At 42.9% G+C, this 20,958-nt stretch overlaps 1 protein-coding gene across 1 annotated transcript in view; it reads left to right on the forward strand.

Moving 5' to 3' along the window:
* LOC147707467 (collagen alpha-1(XIX) chain-like) overlaps positions 1–20,958 on the forward strand; it is a 1,668,057-nt gene that overhangs the window by 1,315,932 nt on the left and 331,167 nt on the right. Inside the window, exon 16 of the mRNA XM_086925649.1 lies at positions 4,210–4,263. Coding sequence (XP_086781775.1) covers positions 4,210–4,263 — 54 coding nt within the window. The remainder of the gene's footprint in view (positions 1–4,209; positions 4,264–20,958) is intronic.

Genomic DNA, 20,958 nt, shown 5'->3' on the forward strand with positions numbered 1-20,958 from the left:
TTATTAAGGACAACAAGGGAACCCGAAGAAGTCAAGGGACATTGGGAGTCAATACTATTAAAGCAACAGTGGCCCCTTTCAAGCATTAATACTTAATCAATTAATATAGACAAAGTCATTACTATATTGCAAATTTATTTATTTATTTATTTATTTCTTACACTTATAATGCGCGCAGATACCCACAAAGGGTTTCCCGGCGCCATGGCTACGAGAAAAAGATACTGAAAGGCAAAATACTGTCACAGATCAACAACCATTGGTAAACACAATTATTTATTAAACAGCCAGGTTTTGACTTTTTTCTTGAAACTGGCAAAATTTTCCTCTTTGCGCAAAGCTAAAGGGAGAGAGTTCCAAAGAGCTGGTCCCAGGTGGGAGAAAGATTTACCTCCCATTCGGGCCAGTTTGAATCTGGGAACCACGAAAGTTGCTCCATTTAAGGAACGAAGATTCCGTACAGGAACATGGGGCCTGACCAAATTCTGCAGGTACCGTGGTGCGGTTCCTGCCCTGATCTTGAACATAATGGTCAAGGCCTTAAACCGGACCCGGTTTTCAACTTTCAACCAGTGTAGATCTCTAAGGTGCTTCGAAATCCTTGCTGTCCTAGGGATCTTACATAACAGCCTGGCTGCGGAGTTCTGGACCAATTGTAGTCGTCTGACTACGGCTAAATTGGAGCCCAGATAGAGAATGTTACCGTAGTCAAGCCTAGATGTTATTAGCGCGTTGACTACGGTCTTCTGGGTATCCACAGGAAGCATCCAGATAATCTTCCGCAGCCATTTAATGATGGTAAAACAAGTGCCAGCCACTTTGTTGGCCTGCTGCTTCATGGACAGAGAATCGTCGATACACACCCCAAGATTTCTAACCTGGGTAGCCGGACTAGGGAAAACACCCATAGATGGCGGCCAATGTCTATCTTGCCACAGCTCACGATTTTTCCCCAGCCGGGCAGAGGTCTTAGTGTTTACTTTTCACTCAATGTAAGACATAATTCACACACAATATACAAGACAGGGCACAAGCCTGCACCCAGCTTATCATGCAAAAAACTTCAGGAAAGGGGAACAGGTAAAAGGGAACTCACAAAAGGGCTTATAGGCAAAAGCTTAGCGTCTGTAAACTTGTTAATTGCACAGTTTTGATTATAAAACAGAACAATATTGACACCTTCACACTTTTAAAGGGCATATAGGTAATTCCATGTGTATAAGGTGCACATAGTTGTCGACGGCGTACCGGTACCGGCACCCGCGATTGAGCAGCTCGTGGATTACTCACTATTAATGCTTGTAAGGGACTACTGTTGCCTTAATAGCAAAGCCTCTCTGGAGTCACATGACTAGGTGTAACTGACAGTTAGACTTTGTGAATTCGTCCCAGACCTTCATACAATAGAGGGATTAAGTGTGCCTTAATGGGCCATCTCCTCGCAGGATGGGGGTGCAGATCTGAGCACAGCCCCACTTACAACTGAATATCCTGCACGCTGCCTTCACACAAAGGGCCTAACAAACTCACATTGTTACTGCAGTCAGCTTTGAGCCAGAACAGGGGAGTCAGGAAATCCCATGTACCTCAAAGCCTGTCTAGAAGCTTCTCCTACCTCCCAGAACCAGGGCACCAAGGTATAAAAAGAGTACCTCAGATACCAACTCTTCAAGACACTTCTGTAACTGTAGATACTCTGCCAGGAAGGAGGACTGCTTTGTTGGCGCAAGGACTGCCACTCTGCTAGTCTGCTTCTCTGAAGGAATGCTGCCCTGCTAGATTGCTGCCCTGTTTGTCCTGCTGCTCCGCTGCCTTCTGTCTGGGTACTAGGACGGAATCTTCAATGGTTCCAGCATCACCTTAGTGAATCACAAGGGCTACGTTGATGACCTTCTGGTCAGAGGCACAAGGACAAAAAAGGCTTCCTCCATCTTGAACCTGGACCCAGCTTGAGTGAGCCCTACACTTTGTGCATTCCCTCTAGAGAGCTACAAGTACAAGACACTCAGCTGCATCTGCATTCATCTGCATACTGATGGGTCTTCCTGGGCAAGAGGGATTGTTGGAGCTGACACATACATCTGAATAGGTAGTGACCTGGCATCACTCAGAACACTAATTTATCCCCCACAGGTAGGTTGGCAGACAGAACTGGACTGAAAGGAGACTTGTGCACCCCAAAGGCTTTGCTTTGTAGTCACCTCCACTTCAAGGACACATTTGAATATAAGGATTGGGTCTTAGACCCCCTCTCACTAGTTCATTTTGGGGTCCTAAAGAGACTCTGCTACAAAAAGGAGCTGTACTACAGGAGGGACTGACACTGCTACCTGCTCTGCTCTGCTTTGTTGGCCCTATGCCTGATGCCTCTAATCTGGGAGGTGAGGACTGGGCATGTTCTCTACACATATTTGCAGCCTAAGTAACTCCAAGGGCTTGCTGGCTTGCTTCCTGTTCAGGAATCTCAGGGCCATCAAATGTTCCATTCGCACAAATGATTGCTGCTGAGCTATGCTAATCTGGAGTCTAAGTCTGCCTGACTTGTCCTCAATCAGTCCTGGGCATTCGCAGAATGTAGATAGGCGCCTATGAGCATCCTCATGCATCAATGCAGTGCACTGATCAAGAACCACCATGTCTGCCTGCTCGAGTGCAGACCATCATGTTTGTCGACTTTGCCGAAGTTGCAGCGCCCAGAGACCAGCGCAACCCGGCATACTCTGCACACATCAAGGAAAGATGGGCTTCTGCCTTTCGAGACTCCAATCACCACATCCTATCCAGCATGGGGAGACTCCAGCAATGTGGGTCCAGATCCTGAGGTCAACGGCACCGCTGCAATACCCCGAGAAAGGTACTCTCCACTCCAGGATTTACGAGGCTCCTGCTGTCCACCAGCGCTCTCGCAAGCAGCCCCGAACAGAGCGAGTAGATCAGTCTCGCTCAAACTTGACCTTGAATTTTAACTGGAATAACTTGGGAAGCATTGCTTCAGGGTTACCAGGGGAGAAACTCTGTTCCCAATCCATGAAATAGATGGCAATCATTTCCCCATTATAAGAGTAAAGAGCCTACTGAAAGCACAAGGGCTCTATCTATCTCGGTTCAGCTGGTTGTGTTATGGTTCTAGCGCCGGGACGCCCCGTTGCTGGGGCAGCTGTTTGCGCTTTACAAAATACATAACATAACATAACATCAGCAGTGTACATTCTTGAATTATTCGTAACTTGCGATGCTTTAAGTGGATTCTTATCATTTGTATCTTCTTTTAAAGACTAACAGAGATACAATTTCATACATCAATCTATGAGGGACCCCTCAGGGGCAGGAAATTGTCAAAACCATTCACACACCCACTCACAGACCCACACAGCCACTCACACCCTCCTCACAGACCCACAAAACCATTTACAGCCCACACAGCCACTCACACAGTCACTCACACATCCACTCACTCACTCACTTACAAACCCAAACAACCACTCACACACCCTTACCAGCACTCACACACCCACTCACAGACCCACAAAACCACACAGCATACTCCAACACCCACATACAATCATTTGTAGCTTAAGTTTAGGATAAGTACCAGTCCCAGTGAAGTCTGCATGGAATCTTGGCGTTGCAGTAAATAAGAATGGGAGCTTTAACTGTCAATAAATGTAAAGAAAAGGGACTCCCCTGAACAAAGTTTCCTAAATCAGGGCGAATAAACAATGTTTGCAAATAAACATTTAGGAAACGAATGAAAATGTGGACCTATGCTATATAGTGACTCTATGTGACCAGACTTAAAAATTGTTAGCTACTTGTTCTTTTGGACATCCAGTTAGAAATATGAATTGGTTTATTTGATCTAAATACTGTGAACCACTTGTCTCTTTGAACATCTTGTTAAAAATACGAATTGTTTTTTTTAATCTTGATCCTGTACATTTTATCCATATGTAGGATGTTGGTCACATATTTGTATCAATTGTATATCATGCAAAGTACCAAAGCATAATTTGAGCATAATTTGCTGAACTGTGCAAAGATGCATAGAACGAGTTGCCAATGACCTGTCATTATTGCAGTTTACTTCGTTTGACCCATCTTTATATCCGATCCCAAAAATTCTGTACATGCCTCCATGTGATGATATGTAAGTACAAGACAAGCATATATATGATTCGAAGTTATTTATCATAATATCTTTATTTACAGGGCCCCCGTGGGCCAGAAGGTTCTCCTGGTGCTCCTGGAAAAGAAGGTCAGAGGGTAAGTACACTTTATCCACAACAGTTATTTGTAGTCCAAGAGGCCCCACCGTGTGCTGATGGGGAAGAAAACAGAAATAAAGATTTCCGATATATAAATAAAGGGAAAATTATTTTTAAAGCAGCAGTATCATTACTGTCTGAGCCTCTAAGATGCATTTACTGTCCAGGGGTTACGGTTATGGGATGTGTACCTTTTATTCACACTGTCCCTACAATGCAGCATCGGAGTTATGCGATTTTACTGTATATTACACACTTGGAAAGGGTTGGATTGAAAAATTAACTGAAGAAAGATGCTAAAACATTGAAAAGCTGACCTTGCATAACCATCATTTCCTGCCGGCCTGTTATAGTCCTAACTTCTTTCTCAACTTTCAGGTGACATTATGTTGAAAAATCCACTTTTTTGCCATTACTTCTGCTAAATTGTCTTGGGGAAGGTGAATCTCATTTCACCCTAGGATGATACCGTTTGCCTAGTGCACCACAAGCGTATTCAAATATGGTGTTAGTTCTCCCACACAGCCTTTGGATTATTAACCAATTTATGTGAAATGCATGCAGTGGAATGCATCTCTTAGATCAACTTTTTCAAACTCTTTTCAGCAAAATCATACTCTTTTGAAAGTGGTATAGCTTACTCGCCTTGTACGCTCACATTGTCAAATTTGTGGATGGTGTTATTGGCCATGTCTTTCAATGCTTTCCACCCACCACTATTCACAGCTCACATAATGCAAGATGTGCTGTCCATGAACAGTAATGAATTTTAAGAACCAACCTTTGTACTGATATGTTCGTTCTTAAAATTCGGAATTCTAGTGTGTCGGATCCAACCAACTTCATGAATATTAATGAGAGAGGTTGCAAGTTTGTGGCTCAATATGATTGGAGACGATCACAGGGATGGAGGAGTGCTGGGGTCTGCAAACCAGCATGTCACTGCTTGCTTTTATAATAAAGAGATACTAAAGGGCATGATGGACGGAACGTTAGAGCAAATCAAACACACACTCCCAGTCAACTGATCTGGGTTTAATCTATCATCATTCTTTAGCTCACTACACCACCCCAGTCCAGACATGGCCATATGCAAATCAGTCTGACCCTGTGTCTCATGGAAACAGTCCGGCACGAACTACCAAGCCATGTCTTCCCTGGACCGGAAACAAGCATTCTGGGACCGGTTTCGGGTTCATAACCCTCATCAGCCAGGCTATCTTGAATCCAGTGGGAGAGTGAGCAAGGGACCCACGTCTGGGCATACTCTGCCAACTTAGGGCGAACAAAGCGATACCAAAGGGGATAATGGACGAAGCGTTAGAGCAAATCAAACACTCACCCCCAGTCAATTGATCTGAGTTTAATCCATCATCATTCTTTAGCTCGCTACACCAGCCCAGTTCAGACATGGCCACATGCAAATCAATCTGAACCTGTGCCTCATGGGAACCGTCCGGCCCGAACTGACCAGCCATTTCTTCCCTGGACCAGAAACAAGCATCCTGGGACCGGTTTCGGGTTCATAACCCTCATCAGCCAGGCTATCTTGAATCCAGTGGGAAAGTGAGCAAGGGGCCCACGTTTAGGCATACTCTGCCAACTTAGGGCGAACAAAGCGAAACGAAAGGGGATGATGGACGGAGCGTTAAAGCAAATCAAACACTCACCCCCAGACAGCTGATCTGGGTTTAATCCATCATCATTTTTTAGCTCACTCTACCACCCCAGTTCAGACATGACCATATTCAAATCAGTCTGACCCTGTGCCTCATGCCAAGCCATGTCTTCCCTGCACCAGAAACAAGCATCCTGGGACCGGTTTCGGGTTCATAACCCTCATCAGCCAGGCTATCTTGAATCTAGTGGCCAAGTGAGCAAGGGACCCACACCTGGGCATACCCTGCCAACTGTGGGCGAACAAAGCGATACCAAAGGGGATGATGGACGGAGAGTTAGATCAAATCAAACACTCACCCCCAGTCAACTGATCTGGGTTTAATTCATCATCATTCTTTAGCAGAATTTATTTATTGCAGCCTATTTTTTTAAAGAAATATTAATTGATAAAATGCTTATTACTTCTAGCCCATAATTGCACCCTGTCTTCCTTCCCATTATTTATGCCCATGCTCCAAACTGTAGATGAAAAGAAAAAGAAATTAGCATAAGAGCATCACACAGCATAAGAAAGGATGGATTCAAGTTTTTTTTTTAGATGAGAACATCCGATTCAACTCTTGCCAACATGAGGCTCAAGATGGAGTGGAAACTTCATCTTCAGTCTCAGTCCTTTTTTTAAAACTGGAGTTAAATCTATAAAAGTTTTGTGAGAAGTATACTTGATAACAATGTGTTTGGTACTTAGTTGACTCTAGGTAGACTTCTTCTTGATAGAAATAAATTGAGAAACTCGCTGTTTAGTATATCTTTCACTTCACTTAACTGTATGATTTTTCGCCCTAAATATATTTTGTGGACATTTTATCACCCAAATCCTCAATTTTTCACATTACATGTTTGGTGGATGAACGTCTCAACATTTTGATGGTAAAAAAACTTTCCAAATATTTCTCAGAATGTGTTGCTGGATAACCAACCACAACCATGAGCACAACTATTAACCAATTCTCTTCAACAGTGCTTTTTAAGATCAAGGTGGAAGCCGAACGTTGTTTGCCATTGAGATGCAAAATCGAAATCACTCCCTGATTTGTTTTTTTAGAAAACTAGAGTAAAAACCATTTGGAAAAGCACACACCCATTTCATAAAATAAGCAATCCGAGACATTTCTCTTTGTCAGCTACACATTTCTACTCCATTATTTGCTCTGCAGATCAAAATCAGAATGAAATCATTTTAACTCATTGACAGTCGGAGACCACTCAAACAGAGAGCCCCACATTCAACGTTTAGTAGTTAAGCAAACCCAATCTAAACTGCACTTAACTTATGCCTGACCTCCACGTGGATTGCAACCAAAAATTGAAATAAAAAAATCTAATCAACGTCAATCGATATTTCTTGGGATCTAAAATGTATTCAAAGACTTTTAGGATCAACAATGTTCTTTTAGTTCAAGTGTACATGATTAGTGTAGTAAATTGAGTTACTAGATGAGTTGTGTGAAATCCTACTCAAGCAGCAGCCACAATTCAGGGTGAGACACAATCAAAGCCCAAATTAACCTGTGCTCAACCCTCTGGTAGCTTGGCACAAAAGCAGTGAAGCCTAACGTAGAGACAATGTGTAAAGTTTTTATGCAGCACTTCGAACAGTAATAAAGTGAAAACACAACACAAGTAAAATCCACACCAATTTAGAAAAATGTAGTATTTATTTGAGACTAAAATGACAAAAATCCAATCAGTAGGACAAGAGATATGCAATTTCAAAATGTATATAAAAATAGTGTCTAGAAGCACTAAGAGCCAATTGTGGTTATCTGGTCACACCTGACTGGGACAAAGTCACCAAGTCAGGCCCACAGCGATGTAGCATGGATCAGATATAGGGACCAAGTTAGACCTGCTGCACAAAGTACCTTATTCCTTGATTTGCGGAGCATTACGATATCCCACATCGAGGATATGTCACGCACCTTCAGTTCCTAGGAGCTAAGGGGCTGTGATGTGAAATCCTGTGTCATCTTTGAGGATGCCTTTGACAAGGGGCTTGTGATGCGAAGCCCAGCATTGAAAATGTGTTGTGCACCAGCAGTTCCAAAGAAGCTGCGTGGCTGCGATGCAGAGTATTGCTTCATCGTGGGGCATGCTGTAGACAAGGTGCTGGCGATGCAAATGTCTGCATCGAGGATCCGTTGTGAATCGGTGGTTCTGAGGAGACAATGGGCTGTGATGTGTGGTCCCGTATTGGGGATACATTGTGCTGCTATGGTTTCGGATCTGAGCTGCGAGGATATGTGTCATGCTGCATTGGTTCTGCACAGAGTACTACATCTGGGCTGGAAGTGCACCTGCAGGCCCACTTCCAAGGGTCCTGAATTGGGGTAGCACTACTTGGGTAGTAGGATTCACAGCAGGCAGAGTCTAGGTGCTGGATTTAACTTGGTTGGAGCCTCTTCTGTCCCTGAGGCTGTGATCCGGAGGCCTGCCAGCCAGCCCTTGGAATAACTCTGGTGGTCCTGGGTTCAAGATGCATGTCCTGTCCTTTCACTCAGGTAGCAGGGCAGCAGGGCAGCATAGTAGCTGCCCTTGCAGAGCAGCAGAGCAGTCCTTCTGAGTCTTCCATAGGTGCAGAGGTGTACTGAAGAGTTGAGTCTGAGTGTCCATTATTTATACCTGGTTCCTACATTGAAGTAGTAGAAGGTTCTGGAGGTTTCCACCCCATAGTGTGTTTGGAATGTCCTGCCTCCGTGCCCTTGTCCCAGCTTGTCTGGGGTCATGAAAGACTAGTCTCCAACCCTGTATGAGTGGGCTCAGGCAACACCTTTGTGATGGGCAAGCATGGCAGGTGACAGCCCTCCACCTCATGAAATCAGAGATGACTCATTTTGCCAATACCCATTCTTCTTTGCATGCCTGCCTGGGAGTAATACACAAAGACCACTTGACAACTACACCTAATCACATGACCCAGGATGAAGGCTGCATGCATCAAATGGTTTGGAAAGAAAAATGCCTACTTTCCAAAAATGCCATTTTGAGAATTGTGACTGAAAATCCGATTTTACCATTAGAGGGTTTCATTTACAATTCTTTAGACAACAAACTCGAAATTTCTACTTGCTCCCAATTCAAAGTTGTAAAAACAACAGTTGATGGACAGAATGAAGAACAGTGTCATACATTCACCCCAGTACAGAGATCTGGGCCTAAATCCATCATTTTTTTGCTCACCATGCCATTCCAGTTTGAACCCAGCCATATGCAAATCAGTCTTGACCCTGTGGCCCATGGGAACAGTCCAGCCCAAACTGCCAAGTTAGCACTTATTAAATGTAATAGGTACGCCAGTGTTATCCTGTGGAAGAGGCAGCCCTAGCAGTAGTTACAAACTAGTTCATGGGACTTTCACTATAGGACTAAGTTAAAAGTACATGTCCAACTTTTTCAATACACTGCACCGTGCTCTAGGACTTCTAGGGCCTATCCCATATGTGACTGTTATAAATTGGATTTCGGGTTCTTAGAGGTATGCACCCTGTCCAAGCAGAAACCACAGTCCTAGTTCTGGTAAGTGTAGTAAACACTAATGCATTGCTTTTAAGGAATCGCAAATTTGCGATTCCTTAAAAGCAATCGCATTTTTGGAATTCGCTAAAAATAGCGATTTTGCCAAAAATGCTTGATGCATCCCAAAAACCTATTTAGGAATCGCAAACGGCTGAATTTACCGATTCGCACCGTTTGCACTTCCTAAATAGGTTGATGCATGTGGCCCTATAAGTTTACCTGTGCTCACCCTCAAGTAGCTTGGCACAGAGCAGCCAGGCTAAACTATAGAGGCAATGTGTAAAGTATTTGTGTGCACATACACACACACACACACACACACACACACAAAGTAACACAGTGAAAACACCGCAAAAGTACTCCACTCTGGATTAGATAAATAGGCAATAATTATCTGAGAGAAACAAGACCAAAACAATAAAAATGGAACATACACAAGTCAAGTTTTGAATTTTGCAAAATTAAACAAAAATGCAGTGCTTAGGAATTAATAACTCCAACTGGGGCTAGATGGTCGTGATTGACCGGAGCAAATCCAAAAGTTCAGTCCAACCGTGAAGGAACGCGGGCCGAATTCAGGAGTCATGCAGACTCACTGACAGTACCTTGGTTGCATCAAAGCTCTGGGATGATGCGTTGAGCAAAGGAGGGGATACATAGCTGTCAAAGGCAATGCAGCGTTTTTGACATTAGGCAATGTCATAGATGCGTTGATATCAAGAAGTGATGTGCATCAGTCCGATATGTAAATGATGAACTGCTGGGTTGTAGGTGCTGCATGCTTCACATAAGTGATGTGTTTGCACTAAGCCTCGCAGGACCTGGGATGCTTTGGAGTCCATGGGCTATGCATAGCAGATGTCGGCGATGCTGGGTCCGAGAACCATGCAGCAGTGGTGATCCGGATGTGCTGCATCGGCAAAGTTGAGTCTGCATTGCAAGTCATGGTCATTGCATCATGCAGTCGGTGAGAGGGGTCTGCAGCTTCGGGGCAGGCAAATATTGCAGAGAAAGATGGCAGTTCCGATCGACACTTCGGTGTCTATGCATTGATTTCTTTGGTTACAGCACCAAACACTCACTTCCACGGGTCTAGGACTAGGTTTGGCGCCACTTGCAAGATGCAGATGAAGTCTTTGATATGTCTGAGACTTTAGAAATAGGAGGCAAGCCCAACAAGCCCTTGGAGAACATTTATAGATGCAAGATGTAGAGAGTCAAGGCCAGTCCTCTAACTTACAGGCAAGAAGCAGCAGGCAGCAGGCCAGCATAGCAAAGCAAGCAGCAAAGTGGCAGCCCCTCCTGGTAGCACAACAGCTCTTCTTCCTAGTAGAATGTCCTCAGTTCCAGAAGTGTTCTCCCTGTATGGTGTCAAAGGTCCAGTACTTATACCCATTTTAGCCTTTTAAGTAGGGAGACTTCAAAGAAATGTCTTTGCAGTGCATATGATGCTGTCCTTTCCTGCCCTAGTTCCATAATTACTACATGGGGCTATGCAACAATTTGTGTGGGACAGGCACCACCTTATTCAGAGGGAAGTGCCAGCTCCTCCCTCTCCCTATAGCTCAGAAAGACCCATCTTCCTGATGATGGACAATCAGAATGTGAGCGGCACACCTCAGCTCCCTTTGTGTGTGACTGTCTAGAAGGAATGCAAGAAGCTCAGCTGTCTGTCAATCCTGATGGGTATTCCAGAGACAGGCAGAAGGCATAGAATGGTTAAAGTAGGAAGGTACCAACTTTCTAAAAGTGTCATTTTCAGACCTGCAATTATAAAACCAACTTTATTAAAAGATGTGTTTTTATATTGTGAGTACAGAAACACCAAACATACTTTTCCAATCTTTTCTCAATTGAAAGTTACACTTGTAAAATGTTAGAAGGCGGCTCCAATGTTAACCTATGGGAGAGATAGACCCTGCAGTAGTGAAAAACAAGTTTAAGAGTGTTTCACTTCTAGGACAAGTAAAACTTTAAAAGTACATGCCCTACATTTTAAGTACACTGCACCCTGGAAATATTTATATCTTTAAAATGACACCAAAACCATAAAAATCTAATGTAGGTAAACAGAGATGAGAATGTTTGAAGAATAAACACTTTCTAATGCCATTTCTGGACAGCTGGTCACGCTTGACTGCAACAAAGTCAACATTTGAGACTGACCACGATGGAGCCCTGCTCACTTACCCCATACCCTCATGGTAGGGCTCGGACAAAATATTACCTTTGGAATTCAAAACCTTTCTGGAGCTTTTTCCGCTGAGGGCCCTCTATGCTCTCCACCAGTCTGGATTCAGTGAGGGTTTGCAGGCTTGACTTTCAGGGAGATCCCAGTCAAACTCTGGAAGTAGGATCTCCGGAGCTCTTCAGCTGGATGAAGCTGGAATCTGGGCCTAGTCGTGGTTAAAGATAGCCGGCTTGCCTCTCGTGTTCGGGTCGGTCACTTCCTGGACTTTTTCCAAAAAGTCTCCCAAACGTTCCCAAACTTCTGGCTGGGTTCCAAGTGTCCAAAATAAAATTCCAATTGACTGGAATCTCCTAGATGGTCGTTGGCAGACCTGGACTTCACTTCCCAAAATGCACTTGGTCAACCCCTTAAAATGCCAATGAACACACTCCAGGAGGGGACTCTGCTGGAGAAGGGTTAGTTTAGCTCTGCTGGCAGGTAGCTGCAGAGAGTCCACTCCTTACTCCTTCTTAAAGCAAGGCAAAGTCCTCAGCGCTGTTGTCCCAGATAGTGCAGCAGGCACATCTTCACCAAGCAGGCCCTTGGGTGCAGATTAGGATTCCAGCAGGACAATCCTCCTTCTTCTTGTAGATTCAGGCAGTAGAGCTGAGAGGCTCTGTGCCTCTCACATATTAATCTAGTATTCTCTGGCAACAAGCAGGGGAGTACCCCTATCTAATGAGGTGCAGAGCAACACCCCAAGAATGACAACTTCCTCCAAAGTGTGGCATACTCTTGTCCCAGAAAGCACTATTCTCCCAAAATCTATCATGCCTGAAATTTCAGAAGAGCATCAAGAGCCAATTATATGGCTTCCATAAACTCACCACACTCACATCTCTGAATTCCTTCCTTAAGCTTTTCATCTGGCAGGGACCTGTTCTTCCTTTGAAGCTGATGCTTTATGGTCCATCCCCTGCTCTGGCAATCCAATGCCCCACAGAGCTCTCTCCATCAGATAGCCACTGCCCAGCCATGACACTTATCACCTAATCAAGCTGCCTGGCTAATCCCCTCAGGGCTGGCCAATCAGTGAAGAGTGCTAGAGGCTGGGTTTTGGTTTATAGAAAAGAAAGTCATAACTTCCTTTCTGTGCAAGTGAGGATAAATTCAACAATTTTGGTCATTATTTCACAGTGCCCAAAACACCAAAGTCAAATTTGTAGTGAATGTTCTTCATTGGGGAAAAATAAAATGGGCAGTTTTCACTCACCAGGTAGTATAAAACCTATTTCGTAGGGACTGTGCTTATAGTTACACAACCGCCTACCCCTGGAACACCTAGGGGAGACATTTGAGGGTACCTAAAATGTAAAAATAAAGTAGATTAACATTTGTAAAGTTCTCATACCACCAAAGACGAGTGTGCAGTGAATTTTACTTTTAAAAGCAATACAGCAACAGAAGATTGCTTTAAAATTACATCAGGCTCTCAGCAGTGCACACATGTGAGTGCAACAAAGACTGGTGGACTCTAAAGTACCATGCCCTATTATATACTAGGGACTTCTAGGTGTCTTTCATCCTCTGGCCCTATTATCTACTATGAATTTATAGGATAGGTTAAGCCAATTAAAAGTGTACCTCAATGTATGGGTTTTGTTTAACGTAGACATTGCCATAGGCCTGACTAGCAGAGCCCAGGATACAGTCAGAGTCAGCTACCACCAGTTCCATTCAGCACTGAAAAATGGGGATGGACAGGTCAAAAAGGGTGACTTTCGAACAAATGCACAGGGGCAGACAACAAAGTCACAGTGTAAATCACAACTCATACAAATCACCGCTCATTGGCTGCCGATAAACCCATTGTAAATTCAAAATTCTCCAGGTCTGATCGTGTATGTATGATAAACCATAAAAACATTTAAAATTACTCTACTACGGCTAATGCATTACCATGTTGATGATCCTTGCACACAACTTATTTGCATTACTTTTTATCTTTCCAGGAAGTGATATATTGTTATATTCTAGTTTTTAAGGACACATATGAATGTCAGATCACAAGTAGTGATATTCATAATAGACAACATGTAGAATAAGGGGAATTCTCAGTGTAAAAAAAAGGGCTCCAACTCTTTTTGTAAATTATTGTTGGACAAGTCTCTTTCAGTGATAAAACTGGAGCTTATTTGATGACTCCATGTTTGGGGGTGCCTAGCACATTCAAATCTCTCCCAAGCTGTTGCACCCTAGAAACAATTGGCGATTCTGTTTAATATTATTACATACTGCAGAAGACTGTGCCTAAAATAAAATAACCACCCATTATGATGAGACAGAAAAAGGCCCAGTATTTCCCCTCCCTACAGTTACTGGTTACACAGGTATCTTTCATTGTGGGGTGTAACGCTAAAATACTATTTATTAATTTTTTTTAGAGGTTAAAATTGTGAAAATCGCGTTCCTGTCTAATCATCATATATCTAAGCCATTGGTCCTCGGAGCTTCTTTCAGACACTTTACCTGCTTTAATCAGAGAAGCGGTCCAGGTGAAACACTCCAGCCTTAAGATGTTCGTGATTTATTGGTAACCACAGTAGAGCTGGTAACTCTTCAGCATTACTCAGGCATTCCTGATGAAGGTCCATGAGTGCACAAGCATGCAAACCTGTGCTTAGAGAAGGAGGCATGTGTACAATAGGTTTATATATTTGTGAAGGGTAGAATGGGCCACTGTGAATTATGTACCTCAAATGCCAATCACTGGTTCTGAGGACAGGAATATAAAGTACCTGAACCCTGAGAGGGCATTATCAGGCCATAGTACCTGAAAAGCTTACAGCATGTTGCCGACAAAGCTAGTTGCCGGCTAATTCTGCTCAACACAGACACAGGTCCAATCCCAGTGCCCACTTCTGGTGTCTGTGTGTGTGCTGCATGTCCCTTGTTTATCACTCTAATCGAGAATGATAAAAGCACTAGTAAATGGCCTCTTTCTAATGGCCCCGGCTCAAGTTATGTGCACCCGCTAATTATCACTACCTCCCTGAGGTAGAAAAAAGCATAAGGGCTGGTGCTTTCCTATATTCCCAGATGCACAAAATAGGAATATACTCTGTTTACCTTTTCTATTTGTTTCAGAGACCACGCACAATTTGTATTCAACTTGAAACATGTTTCGGACACAAAGGGCAGTTTCCATCCAAACAGAATTAGCAGCCCATTTGATCTCAGGACCTACGCAATGGGATTTGCAAGGTCACACTCCACTATCATACACGGTGCTAGTGGTAAGATTTATATCGTCAATGATCACAATATCTCCGTGTCTGCTTCTACTGCAGGACCACTAGTTCTTTCATGTATAACCTCAACATCAGTCAATCAGCACTTTTTTTATAGAACGCGACTACTCACCTGTGAGGGTCTCAAGGCGCTAAGCAGGGGTGTTGGGGTCTGCGCTTCTGCTTAAGAGCCAGGTCTTGAGGCCCTTCCTGAATTGTGGCAGCAGTGGTGATTGCCGGAGGTGCCGCGGCAGGGAGCTCCAGGTCATGGCAGCGAGGTAGGGGAGGGATCCACCTCCTCCAGCCCTGGTTTTGCGGATCCGTGGGATGGTGGCCAGGGCCTGTTGGGCTGAGTGGAGATGTCAGGTGGGAGTGTAGAAGGAGCGGCATCATACTTCATTTTCGATAGTCTCGCACTGCCTGTTTGAGAGCACGCATTGGGAAATAATACTTATATCCGTAAGAAAAAAGGCATATCAAAGCCAGGTTCATTCCAGGACAAATACAGTCTGTCTTCAGAACGAGGACAAATCCTAGGGGCTCTTTTCTTCCTTCCAGATTCACATATCAAAGTTGTTAGGTACGAAGTTGCGAGCCTTGTTTTCTACAAGCCACCCACAAAAGACAGCTTTATGCCTGGATAACATCCGGTGACAAGAACCTGACGAGATACAGGAGCGGCACAATTAGTCAATGTCCCACGGATGATGGCCTGTGAGAAAGCAGCGCACATCCCCGCCTGTCTAATTGCAGCGCCTGGCCACCAGTGTGGCAGAGGAAGCTCGCGCCGCACGGTGTGTGTGTGATCACAGGGCACATTGTCAGAACTGTGCGCTCCTGACCATGAGACAGATGAAATGCTGCGCCGGATTAGCACTCGTGTGATTGATGGTCGGGCTTTGTTGAAAGGGAACTATTTGCTTGTCCTCATAGGATCACAATTGAGATGGCCCAGGCTTAAGAGACACTGTGTGCTGACAGTTTATCTGTGTGCAGGATTACCGTGTGATGACTGGTATGCTTGGCAGGAAAGCCGTCGGTGCTTTCTCATCTGCAGAAATTTGGCTCTTTCGCAGCACTCCGTCCATTTCAGCAATGTCAACAATTTTTTTCACAGCATATCTCCTAATTTATTATTTTAAACTAAGAGTTTCAGATTGCATGCGATGCTTCGTATCGAGTACGTTTAATTTAAATTCGACAGCGTAATTATATAATATATAACAAGGTGCAATACTGCGTGTTGGTGGACAAGTAAAATGGCGTCCTGGCCAATAAGTGTATTTGGTGCACCTACGTGAGTTATTACATGATTTCAAGATTCTTTCCATTCATTTATTATAGGGAACTGATGGAGTCAATGTTTTAATAACTTTGCTATATTACATGTGTTATGGTTTTAAGGGGCATGGCCACCTGCATCCATGAATGATAGACAAAAAGTGAACTTTCTCCCCCTGAAATCCCACAACATTTTCAGAATCCTGTCAAAGATTTCACTTCACGTGTATTTTGCCTTATGATTGCCATGTAAGCAGAAGATATTGCATAAGTTCAGCACAGTTGTGAACTGTCTGTTATATTCTCAATGTTTGAGACCTGTTTGCCACTCACTAGTACGGGCTTGTCCTAGTATAAGTTGATTATTGCTCTTGGAGATGATTGTTTATAGGCAGAAAGGCGTCCCTTCCTACGCATAAACAATAATTTAAAAATATGACATTTTGCAACTTCTAAGTGTGCTAATGCAGCACACATAGAAGTTGAAAAACGCCATTTCAGATTGTTTATGTGCAGGAAGGGGCACCTTCCTGCACATAAACAATCATCCCCATGCTGCAGGCATTCTCGCACCATTGGGCAAGGGTGTCTGCGTCAGAACCGGCAGCCAATAGTGCGCCAGAGCAGGGGGGAGCAAAGGGATCTCTCATATCTTTGTAGATATGATGCATCCCTGTGCTTCGTAATTAACACAGCCAAATGGCTTGCGGCACTGTGAAGCGTTAATTCTTTATTAATGCTTACTTAAAATGAAGGAGATTTGTCATTTATTCTAGTCTGAGAGGTAAAGTGTTCCACAGTTTACCAAAACAGGTGAAAACGCTTTTGCCTCCCCGTATGGATTTCTTAAATTTAGGAACCATGACTTTTTTTCTTCAGCCAATGACTGGAGCGGTCTAGAAGAACTGTACCAGGAAAAACTGTCTTAAATATTCAGGTCCTGAGTTGTGAAGTGCCTTGAAGGCAATGCATGGAGCCTTAAAAGCAATTATTTTTTATGGATAGTCAATGCAACTCCTTGAGTGCTAGAGCGTCTGACTGGTGCTTAGGCAATCCAAATAGAAGCCGTGCTGCAGCATTTTGCAGTGTCTGCAATTTGGTAAGCAATATTTCTTGCAAGTTGGTGTAAAGAGCATTGCAGTAGTTTAGTTTAGATAGTATTAATGCCATGGCCACTGTCTTTTGTAGGTTTTTTGGAATAAATAGGAGGAGCTTCCTAATCATTTTAAGAGTGTAGAATACAGATGACGTAATCTGATTGAACTGGTTTTCAAATGTCAGTTTGTTATAGAAAAAGATTCTTACATTTCTTACCTTTTCCAATGGTGAAGGCAAAGCACACATATCCTAAGGCCTACAATTCGAAGACCAAAAGGAGGTGTTGTTTCCAAACAGGAGAACCTCCGTTTTTCCTGATCCTTTATTTGGTGTTTAATTTAGTTTTTACATTAACATGTAAATGACAGCAAGCACCATTAAGAACAATGCCACAGAGAGAAGTAGCATGAATGAATGAAGTACACATACATATTTATGATGGAGCAATTTACAGAAAGCAATGCCCAGAAATGGAGACCTGCGGCCATTCAGCATGCTGGGTACAAATACACGAAAGCGTCGTCCCATATGAAACATCAAGCACTGTTGAACTCAGAAAAATCGTCATCCCCAGCTGTGGAGGCCCACTGAGAGCCTGAGAGGTCTAAGCAATTAGCAAGCAACTCTCTCTAGGCCTTGAGATCATTTTCCAGTTTGTTGTCATGTATACGCATTTGCAGCTGAATCTCCTCTGCCACCACCTATTCGGCCACATCCCTCTCTCAGCGTTCCATACCAGGACCTACAGTTCCCATCCATGTGATTGCTACTCACCGCTTTGCTAGCAGCAGGAGCAAAAGTAAGAATTTAAATGCCATTTCCTGATCAAAAGTCATTGTGTTAGTCGTTTTTATAGAGAATAGTTCTGCAAAGGATCTTTTTAAGAATAGCAATTTAGCCTTATCTAACAAACTTTTGTGAGCCAATCTTCAGAAACTAAACAGCACCAACGACAAAAGGTTAACTAAACTCTCAAAGTATTGAGGGGCCGATTATGATGGCCTTCTGCTGCTTCGGACTGACTGACACATTCCCATGCATGCGGTCTGAGTCAGCAGGTGGAGGGACCATTCAGCGCTTTCCGATGGGCAAAAGAAGCCTGTTGGTACATCAGACCACACCATAATCCCCTTATGACGGTGGAGTCAGGCTCGGCTCCACCGTCAGGATTATGATGGCAGTTTCCAACAGCCTTTCCATGTCTGTCTTTCTTTGAGTCTTCTAGCAGGATGCCCTTCTCCCTGGCCCTCCTCAATGGGGCCTCGGGGCACCTATGGTGCACCCCTTAACATGCCTGCACTGTGTGAAGGCACTGCATGGTGTCTGCGACACAGCGCTGGGTTGTTTGAAAGCATCCATTTACAATGAAAGCTTGTGCTGCAGGCCTTTTCCGCTCTCCACACAAGCTTCCATTGAAAATAGTGTGGTCACATCCAAATACTGCTGTCTGAACCGCCGACCTATGGTCAAGCGGTTCCCAATCTGCAAATATCTGCCCGACATTGTAATTAGGCCCTTAGTGTCTGAAGGATTTCAAATGTACTATTTGCTTTCAGAGAATGAGGAGCAGTGCTTAATCAAGCATTTTAAATTCTATCCCTGGATACAGTGCTTCATTAATTTGTTCGTTTAGCTCAAATTACTCAGTGTTTCTTAAATTGCTTTCATTTTCCTTAACCTCGAAACGTTGTCAGTTCTGGTACGTTGAGGATGATCCACACAGGCAGTATCCGCCTCTCTTTCATTTTTTGTAGTGCAAAGAGAGGATTATTCCTAAACATTTACCAAGGATGCAGGCTATTCTATTGCCTCTTGGTGACGTAGTCTTGGTACTTTATTTGCATCTCCACCCATTAACCATTTTTGTACATGGCACTTCTGGCCACCAGGGCTACATTTTGGTGGTACCATGGCATCTACCCAGAAAAGGATGTAATAGACATCCTTAATTGCAGTTGTAAGACAGAATATTGGGAGCAACAATATCATGACACCAGAATATAGTGGCAAACAAATCATCTAAATAAATATTGAATTTACATAATTTAAATGTAAACTACCAAACTATTGTCTCAAATGTATTATGGAAATGAATAACATCCAGAAATTGTAGGTATAATAATATTTTATTCTATAGCATTGTAAGTAATTTATTTCAAATATTAAAGTCTCAAATAATGATAGAATTAAAAATAAATAGATTTACTATGTAATCATATATATATATATATATATATATATATATTCAATGAAAAAACCATAGGTTATAGTCCATATATAGTTAGGAATTAGCATTTACAAAACCTTATTTTACTCGCATAAAACCATTGAAATTCCATATATAGTTAGAAGCGCTAACTATATATCGCGCACCCGCAATCCACTGCTGATGATGTCACATATTACATCATTCATGACATGGTCAGTGACATCACTGATGACATCACTGATGACATCTCAAATGACATCACTGATGACATCTCATTTGACATTACTGATCACATCACTGATGACATTATTCATATGATAATTTGATGAACCTCTTCAGACTCTAATATAACCTTACATACACTCAGTATAAACAGACACTCACAGACTGTCACTCATCCATGGAGTTACTCACACACCTAGTCAGTCATGCAAAGAATCAATCACACTTCCATTTCCTCAACTATAAAGTTATACACATCTTACTTATTCAAACATATAATAACACATATTTATTCTCTTATATAATCCCTGATACAAGCTCACAGTGATCGATACAGCCACTCACACATTCACTGGCTCTTATGTTCAGTTATTTATATATCTCAACTCTCACATGTATTGTGTTTTACATACGTACTTACTTGCACATGTAGCAATGAGAAATCCATTCACTCACCAACACACCCATGCATAGTCAACCGCCCATATAGCTGTTTCCACATGCACTCTTGAACTCATACTCCTAGTGAATCAACTGCTTACACATCTATGCACAGAGTCACGCACCTCCCAGCCACCCACACACACACTCAGCCTCCCATTCAAATACTTGGGCAACCAATCAATAACCCATATGGCCACTCTTATAGCTACTGATCAACACATGCAGCAGCTTACACAACAACAAACATACTGATGCACAAATTAAGACAGTTTAGTCACTAACCCATGCACTCAGTGAGACACATTTAATCACTCACTCATACAGTCAGTCATGCACCTACTAAATTCTTCAGCCAGACACTTATACATCCACTCATTCTTCAATATGTGAAACATATTTAAACTTTACAGACACATACAATCACTGGATGTTGTGATCAGTGATGTCATCAGTGATGTCATTTGAGATGTCATCAGTGATGTCATCAGTGATGTCACTGACCATGTCATGAATGATGTAATATGTGACATCATCAGCAGTGGATTGCGGGTGCGCGATATATAGTTAGCGCTTCTAACTATATATGGAATTTCAATGGTTTTATGCGAGTAAAATAAGGTTTTGTAAATGCTAATTCCTAACTATATATGGACTATAACCTATGGTTTTTTCATTGAATTTTCAAGGTTTTGTAAATGCAAATTCTTAACTATATATCCACTATAACCTATGGTTTTTTCTGTGAATTTCATTGGTTTTTTAATAGCAAATATGAAAAGCTTT

This window comes from Lissotriton vulgaris, chromosome 6, assembly GCF_964263255.1.
Source record: "Lissotriton vulgaris chromosome 6, aLisVul1.2, whole genome shotgun sequence".
NCBI classification, from domain to species: domain Eukaryota; kingdom Metazoa; phylum Chordata; class Amphibia; order Caudata; family Salamandridae; genus Lissotriton; species Lissotriton vulgaris.